The 15,778-nt window shown below is 48.9% G+C and overlaps 5 protein-coding genes across 5 annotated transcripts; 2 read left to right on the plus strand and 3 right to left on the minus strand.

Annotated features, from left to right (window-relative positions):
• Nucleotides 1–83: 83 nt before the first annotated feature.
• Nucleotides 84–881, plus strand: N7459_006108 (putative NADH-ubiquinone oxidoreductase 21 kDa subunit; the record flags this gene model as incomplete). Its single annotated transcript, XM_056945292.1, has 5 exons — nt 84–143; nt 200–216; nt 279–484; nt 539–741; nt 798–881. 5 exons carry the CDS (start codon nt 84–86, stop codon nt 879–881), a joined length of 570 nt encoding a protein of 189 aa, XP_056799627.1.
• Nucleotides 882–1,120: 239 nt separating this feature from the next.
• Nucleotides 1,121–1,880, minus strand: N7459_006109 (nucleoside deaminase; the record flags this gene model as incomplete). Its single annotated transcript, XM_056945293.1, has 5 exons — nt 1,121–1,200; nt 1,250–1,347; nt 1,404–1,612; nt 1,673–1,777; nt 1,827–1,880. 5 exons carry the CDS (start codon nt 1,878–1,880, stop codon nt 1,121–1,123), a joined length of 546 nt encoding a protein of 181 aa, XP_056799628.1.
• Nucleotides 1,881–2,545: 665 nt separating this feature from the next.
• Nucleotides 2,546–11,456, plus strand: atrA (protein kinase MEC1; the record flags this gene model as incomplete). Its single annotated transcript, XM_056945294.1, has 25 exons — nt 2,546–3,131; nt 3,189–3,847; nt 3,907–4,196; nt 4,254–4,652; nt 4,724–4,876; nt 4,929–5,025; nt 5,176–5,652; nt 5,712–7,187; nt 7,250–7,790; nt 7,847–8,348; nt 8,398–8,704; nt 8,760–8,857; nt 8,917–9,009; nt 9,064–9,225; nt 9,289–9,388; nt 9,438–9,632; nt 9,681–9,966; nt 10,023–10,220; nt 10,279–10,403; nt 10,474–10,562; nt 10,620–10,742; nt 10,813–10,900; nt 10,953–11,037; nt 11,088–11,206; nt 11,265–11,456. 25 exons carry the CDS (start codon nt 2,546–2,548, stop codon nt 11,454–11,456), a joined length of 7,440 nt encoding a protein of 2,479 aa, XP_056799629.1.
• A 332-nt stretch (nt 11,457–11,788) lies between these two features.
• On the minus strand, nt 11,789–12,766 carry N7459_006111 (uncharacterized protein; the record flags this gene model as incomplete). Its single annotated transcript, XM_056945295.1, has 2 exons — nt 11,789–12,409; nt 12,476–12,766. The coding sequence occupies 2 exons, from the start codon at nt 12,764–12,766 to the stop codon at nt 11,789–11,791; spliced, it is 912 nt and encodes a 303-aa protein (XP_056799630.1).
• A 336-nt stretch (nt 12,767–13,102) lies between these two features.
• Nucleotides 13,103–15,416, minus strand: N7459_006112 (putative AAA family ATPase; the record flags this gene model as incomplete). Its single annotated transcript, XM_056945296.1, has 2 exons — nt 13,103–13,828; nt 13,884–15,416. The coding sequence occupies 2 exons, from the start codon at nt 15,414–15,416 to the stop codon at nt 13,103–13,105; spliced, it is 2,259 nt and encodes a 752-aa protein (XP_056799631.1).
• Between the last annotated feature and the right edge of the window lie 362 nt (nt 15,417–15,778).

The following is a 15,778-nucleotide window of genomic DNA, read 5'->3' on the forward strand; positions in this document are numbered from 1 at the left end:
AGGGGCTAGTGAACTGGCTCCCTCCAACTTCCGAACTTCAACTCTGCACAACGCCATTCATTCCCCCCAAAGATCCCTCCACCATGGCGTCTGGTCCCAGCACGGCCATTGTCCCTCCCAAGCGGGCCAATACTGATTATCCTGTATGGATTTATCCCTCCAATGTGTGATCCAGGCTGATTTCTCTCTTCTCACATAGCTCATTGACTCCGACCCGTACGATATATTCTCGAATCTCGTGTTTATCTATATAAGATCCAGACTGACCTAAACTCCAGTCATCTGCGCCGTGTGTTTGGTTATGCCCGACCTTCTGATTATGCGGTGGCCGGTGGGATGGCGTCAGTCTCCCCGATTGCCTTTTGGGTGATGGAACGGGTCAGCCCATCGCATGTCGGCCGGGGTGGCTTCTCCCCCGTCATGCGTCTGGCAGCCGCCGTCGGTCTCCTTGGAGGACTCCACATTTTTTACCAGCGATCCTGCCGTGAGTACCGCTGATATTCTTGGTCAATTGATTGATTCGCTTACATCCTTACAGAGCGCTTCTACGGATTCACCGAGAACTCTAGGGAAGTGGATATGGACATGCGGGAAATGGTTGACAAGGTGAAAAAGGGTGAGCCTTTGTACGGCCCTTCCAAAGTGTCCTCTTATATCCAGGGTGTGGCTGCCCGAAACTCTCGGTATTCTGAGTTGTTTATCCACGTCCTTCCGTGGATCAACATTGTCAACCATGACCAGGTCAGTCTCTCCCGTACAGATCTCATCCTTAGGGTGGTATTGACTTGCTCAATCAGCACGGCGTCGACACTGCTAAGTATTATCAACAAGCAGAGCGGGAATTGGAAGCCGATCGGACAGCCAAGGCTGGCTCTGCATGATTCCTCAGCACTACACAATGCCCATGCCCGACTAGGGATTGCAAGAATCTGTTTTGTACTCATATCCTTTTCGTGTTTTCTTTTTCATAAGGCGCATTCCCAATTCACAATACAAATTCTTCTTGTTCTACGCACAAAAATATCCTTGCAACACACACCCTGAGAGGCTAGGTAATATATTCATGTATAAACTAATGAGCCCCTGATAAAATGTATGAGGCTCAAGATGGACTGGCCATCTACGATGTCGGTGGCAACGATTCCTCATCCTCAAACCTTGTGTTGAGTTCGCGGTTCTTCTTTGGCCTAGGATTGGGCGCTAGTGTTTCGGTCAGCACCTGATTCCAAGCCTAAGTTTGGATTCTAACCTTTCTCATTTTCTTGTATGTAGAATCGACGGAGCAGCATGATGGCCTCTTTTCGAAACAACCCACCATGCGCAAGGTAAGTTGGGTCGAGAGAGGGGCTGTGGTCAGTCAGTTTATCGTTACTGCATTGACACTGGATGGGAGTAATTCTCACTCTGAATGGAGTGACAGCACACCTCCGGTGCCTCCAAACCGATCATTGGCACAGCCAAAGTACACACTCCGGATGCGGTACTGCTTGAGGGCAGAAGCGCACATCAGACACGGTTCCACCGTCACGTAGAGATCGGTAGCCTGAAGAGCGGACCGGGGATAAGTCTGGAGCATTTCCGCGATCGCGAGGAATTCGGCATGTCGTGTTCCCTACGAAGCCGATCAGCGATCTATTCTGCGAATGGCGGGATGCCTCGTAGGGGCACGTACGTTCATGGACCGACTGGTGTCATTCATTCCGTACCCCACAATCTGGCCATTATGAACCAAGACACATCCAACAGGAGTTTCGCCATACTGAAGTGCCCTTTCGCCCTGTGTTTTATGATTATTAGCTGAATAGACCAATAAAGAGGCTACTTACCATCAGTAGCGCCTGTTTCATGAAGTACTCATGTCTCAAATCTTCTGCTGCCATTGAGGGGTTCAGGTGTAAATCTGGTTTGGTTAGGCTTGTTTCTATTCAGAGATAAAGTCGGTTTCAGGCAGGGCACGAATAAGCTGAAGGCTCTACCTCCATGTCTCCCTGGCAGTATGTTCAATAGTGAGTGAGAAGTTGCGAGTGTCTGGGAGTGACGGACCACAGAGTAATGTGGGAAATTTTCAAACAGAATCACGGCTTAAGGCGGGTACTGCTTTTACCCTCAGCCACACACATCTCCTCGGCGCGTTCAAGGCTCTTGGGCAGTACCGGTTTGATGCAGCTGAAGAAGGAGAGGAATTTCATTTTTCATTTCCAGTTTAATCAACTACCAACGGGGGGTTATGGCTTGTACTCTCATTGAATTCTTATTCCTGCCGGTGATGTATCCAGCAGCCAAAAGGAACCAGCAGGGACGATTTATTCAGGAATGACTATGGAGCGTATAGATAATCATCTCCATGCCTGGAGCCACCTAAGCTCGCTGTGAACTCATTGGAGATTATTGGGACAAGGTAAGGGTGTATCGCTGCCTCAGGTGTCTGTGACACCCTCAACCACCCACCCACCCACCCGCGTCGCTGCATTTCTTTCGACTCCAACTCGCGTCGGACATCACAGTATTGATCTCAATCAGGATTTGGTGGCCATGATCACCCCCGATGGCAGTTGAACGAGAGAAGGCTCAAGCCTCTGTATCTGCCGATGAATGGCGAGCCCCAGAGCCGTCTTCGTCCATTCTTGCGGCGCATTTCCCCTCACGTTTGGTATCCCAAGGGCACGGTGCACACCACCTGTCGCGAGAAACATTCTCACAGCTTCGGGAGGAGCTTCTTGGCGAAAGGCACAATCAGCTACGGGTTGATGAGGGCATCACGGACATTAACAAGCTGATATGCATCGTTTTGAAGGCTGGTCTGGAAGCGAGTCCAAGCAACAGAACTTTGGGCGAGGGGCTGGAACAACAAGTCCTGGACTGTTTAGATATAATCCGAGCCAGCATTGATAAAACCCCGCAGGCTCTGTGGGATATCTCGGATCCCCTCCTCCTCGGCGAGGATGTCCAAGCGCCATTATTTGCCTGGCTGGTCCTTCGACTGATCAAATTAGCCAGCACTTGGTCGTTTTCAACCGTCCAGGAGAAAATACGCCAAGTCTTTGACAGCATGGTGTTCTTCCAACACAAGCAAGTCCGTTTTTCACCATCATCCTTCAGTATCTCGGCATTCCTACGTGCTTGTTTGTCAGGTCTGTACATGTTTCAATGCACGTTGTGAACAGGACCATGACTGACTTTCTCAACAGACATAATTGACTCGCTGGAGACTTTCCATGGAACTAGTTTACGGAGTGCTCGGCCTATCAAATTATTCATGCCCGCAAGCCACGGCTCTCTTCTAAAGGATTTAGAGATCCTTGGCCTGTCTAGGGGTCTGATGGAAAATCATATGTACCTTGGGAGTTTTGTTCAGACTGTCTCCCTAGTGATCCTTTTACTAGACTCGTTGAGCCAAAAACAGACAGCACAGAGCTTCACAAAGCCACAGGGCATCAACCTTCGCCAAACCCTTCCATTGGTGCTAAATGCGTACAGCCGTCTTCGAAAGGTGATCATGCGATGGCTACAAATGGGTGGATCAAGTGTGCATTCTGATGGAGAGAAAGTCTCTCTACAATATCTGGAGTCCATACACCGGCTCTGCATGCCCAACTCATCCACATCAACCATGCTATCAGATACGAGTTTGACTTCTACCTGGGTTCAGTGCTTGACCGAATTTCTTCCGCTTAGCATCATTCACCCATGGCCTTCCTTTCGGATCAAATTGAGTTATTTCCTAGACGAAGTGTTGCAGGCAAGATCCAAGTCATCTACGCAGTCCCTGGGTGAAACATTCATGCTTGTTCTGGATGACATCAAGAACAAAAATCCCAATCCCCATCAAATAGAACCACGTCTTTGGGTATGTATCGGCCTATGTTCACCAGAAATTATTGTGATATGGAACTAATTTAGTTATAGCAATCCATCCGATCTCTTCACACTGAATTGTTTACTGAACCAAAGCACACTCTGTGGAAAGGCAATAATTTGACTGAGGTTCCAGGGATCGAACCTTCTTCTATAAGCCAAAGACCAGCCGACTTGGGCGGAGAAAAAGAACAGAGCGAGGAGAGACGAGCAGCCAAGCGTTTGTGCCTGTCTGCTGAATCCTTAAATAATAGCATACTTCAGCAACTGATGGATTCATGTTCCTCCTTTCTGGACCTGGATTGTCCTTCAAGCCTGACAAGCTTGTACAACGCGGTGGAGTGAGTCCCAAACCTTATTTTTCATGAGAAACAAACGCCATTCTAATTTTTCGACAGGGGCTCATATGAACGACTTACCGAAGGTCAAAAGCCCGAGATTCTGCAAATAATAGGCAAGCTCTCCTGTGCCTTAGCAAAAAGGCTTGTGCAGAAACCATCCGAGGTCCTAGCGCGTGACATTTTATTCTGCCCTACATGTGATGGCGAGCAACTTGAGTCTGAAATCCGCCCCCAAAGGACAAGTCCTGGATTTGAGAAGCTTTGGGCAATTTTCAACGTTATACTACCGAGACTTACACGGGCACCTGGTCCGCGCATCGCCGCTATGGTTGCTTTGAGGAGAATCCTGATACACTCCCCCATCCTAGATCAGATGTATCTTTCGTCATCGGCATCTGGAGAGTTTTGCCTTCATTCTCTGCGAAGCTCTATCCGAGAGCTTCGAATCGCGACTGGGTAGGCTTTGTGCAATACCCCCCCCCCCCCCAAAGAATGGCCAAGGACCTTTTTAGCTAACCAATATTCAGCCACTCGGTTGTAGCATTTGTGAGCCCCAACCTTCAACCGGATGTCCGTCGAGCCAACTTTGTCATTGTACTGGAATGGCTCAAGAACCTCTCCGAGAAAAATGAAATGCCTTTACAGGAAGCATGTATTTTCACGATGTGCCGACTTGCCAAGTTAGTCATTCTCACTTGTCCCCATGATCTGGCTAACTGGACATTCCATCAGAGACTCCGACGAAGAAGAGAGAAACATCATTTTCCTACGTCTGTTAGAATATCTCGGTCACCCAAATACGTACGTATGTGCAGTGGCCTACAACGAGGTAAGTTGCCCAAACGCGTGATCTGCGTGACCTATTCCATCCCTCTTCCTTTCTTTCATTTCTTTCAGTGCGTATTACATTGCTAGTCCGACACTATCTATTGAAAATCTCGGTTCTGATGGCTCTTGTATTACTAACAATTGTAATTAGTTGTCTAAGCTTGCGCAACAATTTTCCTTGACGCCCGCAGGTCTTTTTCGACCGTACTGGAGAACGCTTTCGGTCGCTGTTGTCAAGAACCTTCAGTCTCGTCCATATATGGCTGAACAGCTGTGTGAGCTTCTTGGCATGAAGGTGGATAGTTTCCTACGGTTGACTGAAGTTCATGTTCTTCCTTACTTGGTCTTGATGCGAAAGAAAGACATTATTTGCAGAATCAGCGCAAGTCATGATGGTGGATCCGCTTTCGATGTTTGCTCTGAAAAGAACAATCTTGCGGCCATTCTGGCGTTTCTCCTGACCCAGGAATCGAAGAATCCAGAGGTCATGATCATGTCTCTTTTAGCGGACATAGATCCCGCATTCAAAGGCCGAACCTTGGCGGAGCTGGTGCGCATTGAACCTATTCTTATTGCTTGCGATTTGTTAAAGAGCTTAGGAAATGCTGGGGAGCAGAACAAGGAGAGAGTAAGTTTCTCTTAACTACATTCAAGTGTGCGAATTCCACTTAATTCGGTAAAATTCAGTTCCACCAAGCACTCCGCCGTCTAGCATCATTCGTTCCCCGAAAATTCGCGCATGGCAGCTCCAAAAAGGCCGACCTTTTAAGCTACTTCATCGAAGAGCATGTTCTGGGCATCATCACTCAATTTGCAAACGCCATCAATGACTTTCAAGTAAGGCAAACGTTGGCGGAAAAGAGGCGCAATCTTCAGGCAATCGAGGCAATGATAAATATCGCTCAAGGCCATGTCAGTAATGCCTTGCCTCAAGTGTGTGCCTGCTTGCGCTCTGCACTTGATATCGAGGAGCTATGTGATCAAGCATTTTCGGCCTGGAAGACATTAATCAGTTCGCTCAAGGAGGAAGATATCGAACCGCTTGTGGACCAGACACTCGCGATTGTGATCAAATACTGGAACAAACTGACCGGAGAAAGCAGAAGGCAGGCCTGTCAGCTCATTGACCACATTTTGACACATCATCCCAACCTTGTGCGGGACATCTTCAATGCCATGCCTTCACTGGCTTCAATCCCCGAAATGGCCCCTTTTGAGACCAGAATCAACGAGTTAGGGGTAGATATGGATGTTCGCAGCCGGTTCCTAGCGCTTATTCGCCGCTGCCAGAGTGAAAATGCGACAGTTGTCGAACAGGCTCTGAAGGAACTTCTGCCTTTCCTCTCTGAGAACGAGGAGTTTCTGCATGTATCCGTCCTCAGCGAACAACCAGACCCTGTTATTGCTCAACTAACGAGAGCTTTGCTGGACTGCTGCGTCAAGTTCAACACTACTTCTGACTGTATTACTTTGCTAACAGCAAGGTGCTTGGGTCTTGTCGGCTGTCTGGACCCAAATCGAGTGGAGACAATCAAGGAGAAAAAGGACATCCTAGTGTTGTCGAATTTTGATCGGATGGAGGAAACAGTGGAATTCGTCCTCTTTTTTCTGCAGAATGTTTTAGTTGAAGCATTCTTGTCCGCATCTAACACAAGGGCCCAAGGCTTTCTAGCATATGCCATGCAGGGTCTTCTCAAAATCTGCCATCTGAACACGGCTGTCACGCAGCGCTCTCGTGACCTTCAAGATGATGAGAAATATCAACGATGGATGGAGCTACCTGAAAGTGTTCGGAATACCCTTACCCCGTTTCTCACGTCAACATACACAGTCACAGTCGTTGCAACCAGTCCAAAGGTTGAGTACCCTCTCTTTTCTCCCAAAAGACCTCACAGCGAGTGGCTCCGAACTCTGGTACAAGATTTGCTTCAAAGTGGTACTGCAGACAATGCAAAGCTCATATTTGCTGTATGCAGTCGCGTCGTGAAAGGCCAAGACATCTCTATCTCCTCTTTTCTTCTGCCATTTGCGGTGCTGAACCGCATTGTCGGAGGCACAGAGCAAGAGAAACAAGATCTACGGGTGGAGTTGATGAGCGTTCTGTCACATGCTCTTCCTGACACCAACAATAACACCCGAGAGACAATCATATCTAGCAGCCAGGTAATGATCCCCTTTTCATGATGACACCAGACTCCTCAGTGCTTATTTTATATCTCTTGCAGTGTGTCTTTGAGGTCTTGGACTATCTTTCTAGATGGCTTCAGGGAAAGAAAAAGCAGCTCAATGGCATGGGTCACCAGTCGTACCAATCAAGCCGCTCGCATAGAGATACTGGCCGAGATTTGCTTATTGACAAATATACGGCACAGATCAAGTCTGTCGAGGCTCTCCTGGCATCAATACCTCCTGAGATCATTTCCAAGCGCGCCGTGGAATGCAAATCATTTTCTAGAGCTCTATTTCATTGGGAACAGTACATTCGGAAGTACAATTCCCAAGTGGAGTGTCAAGACCGTTCCAGTCCCGAGGTTCTTTATCAACGACTTCAAGACATTTACAGCCAGATCGACGAACCTGATGGGATAGAGGGCATCTCAAGCCATTTATCTGCGCTTAATATCGACCAGCAGGTTCTTGAACATCGAAAAGCAGGAAGATGGGCCACCGCACAGAGCTGGTATGAGCTTCAGCTTGAGAAGGAACCCGAGAATGCCGATGCTCAGTGGAATTTGATCACTTGTCTGAAGGAATCTGGCCAGCAAGGTATCCTCGCGTCGTTCGTTCCTCTATTCATCATTGTCTTCTAACACTTCTGTTAGACGCGATTCTCACCCGCTTTGAGGCTTTGAAAGACAAAGATTCAGCCACGTCCCGATTTTTGCCTTTTGCTGTAGAGGCATCTTGGATAGCAGGAAGATGGGAGAGTCTCAGTGGTTATCTGGACTTGTGTGCAAAGCAAGGAGCCAGCGATTTCAATGTTGGAATGGGCTCGGCTCTCCATTCTCTCAGGCAGCGAAAGGAGAGTGAAGGCAACTTATTCGCTGTAAAATCCCAGGTATTCACAAGAATTGTTAACGATCTCCGACTCAACATTGCCAAGTCTTTCACGACTAATTCTGTGGCCTCATTGCAATCTTGTCACGATGATATGTTACGGCTACATGCCCTAGCAGATGTGGAGGCGATAGCTGACGCAGGAGCTGGGAATCCGTCGTATGCGGACCTGCCTTCTGCTTTAAGCCGAAGGTTGGATGTACTTGGGGGCTACATTTCAGACAAGCAATATCTTCTAGGATTGAGACGAGCGGCAATGGAGTTGTCGTATGTTTTCCACGCCATTATCGCAGTACTTCTCACTAACTCTTTTCAGGGGTGGCTTCGACGATTCGGATATCTCTACTACTTGGCTCACTAGCGCTCACCTCTCACGCAAGGGCAACTTTGTCGGTCAAGCATATCATTCGATGCTCAATGCCGCCCGACTTAAAGATCTTTCGGCTACTATCGAGCATGCTCGGCTTCTCTGGAAAGATGGACATCATCGAAAAGCGATCCAGACCCTGGAAGGTGCAATATCTGCCAATGAAGCGGTCCCAGCAACCTCGACTTCCGTAGAATCGGAAGCAGTGTCCTTCCTCTCAGGCCGTGGGCATACTCCAAACGATGTCACCGCGAGGGTATGACACCTGATGACATGCACACGTCGAGTGCGATTATGCTGAAGATCACTAGGCACATCTAATGCTTGCCAAATGGACAGACAGAGCTGGCCAGACGCACTCTCAGGCCATTGTCCAACGATATCGGGAAGCCATCAAGCTATATCCGAGGTCGGCCAAATAATTACCCCTGCTTTTCAGTATCTACAGGGTCTAATCGTGAAATCCAGGTGGGAGAAAGCGCACTACTACCTGGGAAAACACTACAACAAGATTCTTGACTCCGAGAAGGTCAAGCCCATGGGGAAGGAGGCTCAAATATAGTACGGCTGGATACTTACATGTCGGAGGCTGCCTTATGCTAACAAAAATTGCAGCCTGACTGGAGAAGCTACAAAGCTCGTGATTGACAACTACCTTCGGTCACTGACCTATGGGAGCAAATATGTGTTTCAAACTCTCCCTAAACTTCTGACTCTTTGGTTAGAGCATGCTTCCATCGTCGACCAGCCTATCGATCCAAAAAGAGGAGACAATGAGTGAGTTGCTATCAAACTTGGAGGGGTTTCGCTTGGCTAATCTTGGGGCTCAAAATCAACCAGAGAGTTCCAACGGCACACAAAGACGCAACGGCAGAAGAGCCTGGATGACATGCATGTCCAGCTGAAAAAATACATATCTTCTCGCCTGCAGCCTGCTCTGGTGAGTGATATCGTCTTAGCTTCTCAGAGAAAATAGCTAACAACCACAGCTATTCACAATCCTGCCCCAGGTCGTGGCTCGTATCTGTCATCCAAACAACGTAGTCTATGATCTATTGACACGTATTGTGGCCAAGGCTGTTCATCACTTTCCTCAGCAGGGTCTGTGGACAGTCCTGGCGGTGGTGAAATCTTCTAACAAAGAACGGGCCTCCAAGGGCTACAACTGCCTCCAAAAGATCACAGTGAGTCAGTTACTGAGAGAAAAATTCAACAAATGTTAATTTTTGCAGGAATATACCAGCAAGCATAAGACGGATTCCCCCCCAGACATGCGCCGCATGATCAACCAGGGTCAAAAGTTCTCGGAAGAATTGCTCCAACTTTGCCTTGCTCGCGTTGAGGAAAGAGTCTCTCGAGTCAACCTCGCTCGCAGTCTGGGGTTCAATCACAAGGTTGCCCCTTGCCGGTTGGTGGTGCCCTTCCAGGCGATGTTAATTCCCAGTCTCCCTGCCAGCCATGATTCAGAGTACTTGAAGGGATTCAGGCCTTTCCCTCGAGATGCTACGACCATAGAAGGTACGGTCTGCCCCAAAAAGAAAACCACTTCTAAAGCTGAACTAAATTGTTTTCAGCGGTCCTCGACGAGGCTCAGATATTAAATTCGCTCCAGAAGCCTCGCAAAATCAGCATCCGTGGCTCTGATGGGAAGATATACAATGCACTCTGCAAGCCCAAGGACGATTTACGAAAGGACCAACGGTTAATGGAGTTCAACAACATGATCAATCGCTTTTTGAAACGAGATGTTGAGTCCAGCAAACGACGAATGTGTAAGTAGCCTCTCCTTTGCAAGAGATTTCATCCTCCCCCTAGACTGACCGGGGAAAGATATCAAAACCTACGCTGTGACGCCTCTCAATGAAGAGTGTGGCCTTATCGAATGGGTTGACAACCTGCGCACGTTGAGAGAGATTGTCATAAAACTTCTGCGTGAAAGAGGCATCGCACCAAATGTGGGTTTCAATGCTTGCAAGCCTATCTCATCTTTCCTCCAAGCACTCAAACTAACACACCCATTTCTAGTACACTGAAATCAGGCATTATTTGAATGAAATTTGCGCTGACCGTACGATGTCGAAGCTTCCTCTTTTCACAACTAAAATCTTGGCCAAGTCAGAATCCTTTTCCATCTCACTAATTCCCAGCGGCATTTGCTGATACAGATCTAGACTACCCCCGGTTCTTCATGAGTGGTTTATTGAAATGTTCCCAGAGACGGAGGCCTGGTTCACGGCGAGGTTACGGTATACGCGATCCACGGCGGTGATGTCCATGGTTGGATATGTTCTGGGGTATGTCCGTTGGATGCATCTATCTTTCTGTCTGTGTATAGAACTCTTGTACTCACCCATGATCCAATAGGTTGGGTGATCGACATGGTGAAAACCTGTCGTTCGAAGAAGGAACCGGAGGCATCCTCCACGTGGATTTCAACTGTCTATTCGATAAGGTGAGAGAGCCCCAGAGGTGAACTATTACAGCGAGATTACTTAACCAAACAGGGACAAACGTTTGAGAAGCCCGAGGTGGTTCCATTCCGGCTGACGCACAATATGATTGATGCCTTCGGTGCATACGGATACAATGGTGGGAATATCAGGGAGCATGTAAGGGATGTTTGTTAATTTGTGGCACAGGGCCTTTCCGGAGAACCTGCGAAATCACACTCAGTCTTCTGCGACAGAATGAAGATGCATTGATGACAGTCCTTGAAACCTTTCTGCATGACCCAACTACCGACTTCATTGGCAAGAGGGTAGGTCTGAACCAAAATACGCATGATCGCCTTCAGCTAATGATCTGGCTTCCTCCAGCGACGAAACCATGCAAATGTCCCGGACACGCCAGCCGGTGTCCTAGAGGATGTTCGCAACAAGCTACGAGGGTTTATGTCCAAACAGCCTATCCCACTTTCAGTGGACGGCCAAGTAGATGAGCTGATTATACAAGCAACGGATAAGAAAAACCTAGCGGCTATGTACATTGGATGGTGTGCTTTCTTCTAACTTGCGAGGCCTGCGATTCGTCGGGTGTTGGCTATTGACGGTGTTTCTTCGCCGTCTTTGCGCATATTCAACAATTTCATCGACACGAAAACATTGGTCAGAGCCAGGGACTTGGGGACTTGGTCTCTCGACGAACAATCCATTTTGCATGTTTTTGTTTTTTGTCTTTGACTATGCACCTGGCGATGACTGGAATTGATTAGATTGGCCCGCTGAAGATATCAGCCATCATTCTGAACACCTGATTTGTGCAATCAGGGGGCTACACTAGAGAAGTAATTTGAATACACCAGGCACAATGCAATTGAACTCTGTTCAGAATTTATGAGGAATCAATGTCGATTCCGACTATGGCTTCTGTTTGGACTTCGACTCCGATCACTCCGGCTACTGTAGCCGTAACTACTGTAGCTAGGACTCCTGCGTCGGCGCTGCCGTGGGCTGTCCGGGCGGAGACTGCCTCGTCTGTGGGGAGACCGCGAGCGGGAATATGACCTTGATGGAGGTCGGGACAAAGACTGAGGCCGATACACATCATGTCGCTCTGGAGCTCGTGCACGGCCATATCTCCTAGGGGGTGATTTTGCAAACGGGCCTTTCCCAAATCTAGAGCGACCTCCATTCCGGTTGGAGACTGGTGGTGGCGATCGTGAAAATGTTCGCCGGGGGAGAATGATGGAAACGTTTAAAATGGCCCCATCCAGCTGAGCTTCATGCATATGAGCAATAGCCGCCTCGGCGTCGGCAGGGTCATAATACAGAATATAGGCAGTGCCCCGATTGGTCATAACTTTGGAAAGAACAAAATCAGAGATTGGTCGCTCGATGAAGAGGATGGGCACCTTACAGGCTCGATTCATTGGAAGGTCGAGATACTCGATATCACCAAAGCTACCGAATATTTCTCGCAAATGGTTCTCCGTCACATTTTTGGTCAACCTTTCTACCACAATCTATGATATTCAGTGCTGTTAGCCAATTTTCCGGTCTAGGTTGTTGGTGTTCAATGATGGACTCACTTTAGCGCTCCTTGGAGGGCTTGGATTGGGACTTGGGGTACGGCTGTAACTCCGAGTCCGATAGCGTCGACCACCTCTGCTGCGGCTTCGCGATCGACCGCGAGAAGAAGATCGCGAGTGACTTCTGGTGTGTCGATCACGATAATCTGCGTCGTGAACAAGCGAAGGACTTCTAGTGATGCTGCGCGGCCGAGAATCTTGGCGAGGAGTTCTGGAGCGTAATGAGTGAGACCGAGCAAGGTCATCGGGGGAGCGAAGCGGCGAGCGCCCCCGAGGCGATCGTAGTGACATGAAGTCTGTTCAGCACGAATAGCTCACAGTAAAGGATTTGGGAGGGGCGAGTTGCAGTGAGGTAAAATGGTGAGGTGAAGTCGCGGGCGTCCAGCAGTCAAACAAGGGCCGGTTCACTACATAAGCTTCCGTCCAGAAATATGTAGCACTAGCCCCTATTGGGTAATAACCTTACCTATTGTGGGAGGTCAAGGTCTACGTGTACAATGATACAACAAATAACAGCAATGACTCCATGACTATATATATTCTCAGCGAGCAATGGTCCTCTGATGGTTTTCTCCTTCACCTCGTAGAGCAGGAACAATGGAATCCCACTAGGCCAATCTAACAACCCTATGCCTGCGTATCTCGCCATTGCTCGTACTCTTGAATAATGGCATGGGTGATCTGCCGTCGCACTTGTCCCAACGCGTATTCAAAATGCTTTCGCTTCACCGATTGCTCTTGATGGGTCTGCTCCTCTTCATCCAGTGCCGCATCGCCTGCAGTCTCACAAATACTGACGAGCTCCGCCCCTGAATAACCCTCGGTCTGAAGCGCCAATTCATCCATATCCACCTCTGGGTGAATAACCGACTTACCAGCCCAAATCAGAAGGATTTCTCTTCTGGCCTCGAAGTCCGGGGGACCGATGTAGAGAATGTTATCCAATCTTCCAGGGCGCATGAGGGCAGGGTCTAGGACGTCTGGCTTGTTGGTGGCCGCAATAACCAGGACGTTCCGCAATTCTTCGATCCCATCCATCTCGTTGAGAAGGGTAGTCAGAACATTAACTCCACCTTGAGAGCTGCTGCTACGTCGAGCAGCAATGGCGTCAATCTCGTCAAAAAAGATGATGCTAGGCCTGGCAGCTCGGGCCTTGCGAAAAATTTCCCTCAGTGACCGCTCGGATTCGCCAACGTACATGCTGAGAATTTCTGCTCCCTTGACGGCCAAGAAATTTAATCCAGCCTCTGTGGCTAGTGCCTTGACAGTCAGAGTTTTTGAACAGCCTGGAGGTCCATACAAAAGCACTCCTTTTTTGCTCTTGACATTGAGACGCTGCATTCGTTGGGGATGCTGAGCAGGAATGATTAGGATCGATGCCAGAGAAGGTTTGGGATAATGGGTTTACCTTTAGGGGTCTCTCGACCGCCTGCTGTAGGCGTTTCTTTATTTCATGTTGTCCGCCAATGTCGGTCCATCTTATTTTTGGCGTCTCCAGGAAAACTTCTCGCATGGCCGTGGGACGAATCTCCTGCAGAGATGATACAATATCTACCTCCTGAATGGCCAGACTGACAGGTGTTTTCTCATCATTAGGGATCTCACTGTACGAATCCAGGATCTGGAGTGACGCATTTGCAGGTGAGGGCACAGAGCTTGATAGCAGCAGCTGTCGCTGTCGTGCTTTCCGGCAGACCAACTGGAGGAGCGCGAACAGGTCTGCTCCGACGTAGCCATGAGTCTTTTCTGCAAGCATGTCAATGAGCTCCTCATTCAGGCCAGCAGAAGCTGGACCACGAATAGCACGTAGGATCTCAGCCCGGTCCTGGGCCGTGGGCACTGGAATTTCAATCTCCGTCCCCAATCGATGGGGAGTTCTAAGTGCATCATCCACATCATTGGGATGGCGTGTTGCTGCCACTACTAGGATAGAGGCGGTCCGGATTGCATCTAGATTTTCGCAGAGAACAGAAGCCAGTGACTGCGATTCGAAAGAGGAGCGTTTAGGCGCAATGAACTCCAGCTGGTCGATGATAATGACACTGGGTTTTGAGTGAACGGCTTCCTGGAATAGATTACGGAGTTTGGCTTCTCCTTCGCTGATGCTCCTGCCGAGAGATGAAGTGCCAACCTTGAAGACTTGTCTCCAGCCGGCTTTCTCGACCTGTTGTAGTAATGCGGTTTTACCCGTCCCCTTCGGTCCATAGAGAAGGATCCCGCGACTATGCTCATAGAATGATGGCATAACCAGTCTGCTTGGGTCGATATTAAAATCGGACAGGCTTTCATTGATGTCGTCAATCTGTCGAGAAAGACCTCCCAAGCTAGTGGACCGAACAGCTAAGCTGGAAGGAAGCTCTACCGGCTGTTCTGTGTCCATACCAATAGAGACCTTGGAGTTGTTCGTGAATCGAAAAATGGTACGACTTGACTGCGGGTTCTGTGTGTGAATTTTGACCACCTGGAAGTTTCGGCGTTGGCCCTTCAGCTCTAACTCGAAGGTCAGGCCTATGGCAAGAACCTCGCATCTCAGAAGTGGGAATTCCAACGCCCATTGCCAGTGAACCTGTTCTTCTGTGGGTATCGAACCATACCGGGACAGCTTTTCGGGGTCTGAACAGTCAACCAGGATGACCGATTCAACGTCTTCCAGAGCACCCTCGATTTTGCTGATAGCAACCTTCTCCCCAATCTTGATTCCATAGCAATCCTGGAGAGCTCTCGAGGTCTGGACAACTGTGCTTTGGATGTTTTCCACGGCAGTCCAGGCAATGGCGGTTTTGGGTGTGCCCTCCGCAGATGTAACATTGCAGAGATCATCAGCACGGAGTCTCAGGGCGGCTAAGGAGGAGGATGATAGATAAACGCGGAAGGCATCCTTAAAATCACTTCGGGCCTGTTTCGACAATGGCCGAGCCGTGAAACTGCGAACGTCCGACATGGCGCTGTCTTGAAGCAGGAACTAGCCACAAGCGTTGAGAAACGTAGTGGATGGCAACAATAGCCACTGTCTAGTTGAATGGACGAGAACTATTGGTATGAGACCATGGATGCTGAGGGTTTTTGGTGTGGTTTTGAAGGGCTATCGCATGCACGAATTGACATGAAAACTTGGTAACGGGCATGGACTGGCACTTGGAGATTGCGAGGCCTGCAATTTAATGCAGCACACGAGGACCGAGTCTACTGACAGTTCAATACCAGTTCAGAGTCGATCAATGTCTCAGGTAGTCTTGGACAACCTCTCAGGGTCGAAGTAATTCCAGAGTTTGGAGCAGTTTGATCGCTTCTGAAAGCGTGGTG

Source organism: Penicillium hispanicum (assembly GCF_028827665.1).
Source record: "Penicillium hispanicum strain IBT 35686 chromosome Unknown utg000005l_segment0_segment0, whole genome shotgun sequence".
NCBI classification, from domain to species: domain Eukaryota; kingdom Fungi; phylum Ascomycota; class Eurotiomycetes; order Eurotiales; family Aspergillaceae; genus Penicillium; species Penicillium hispanicum.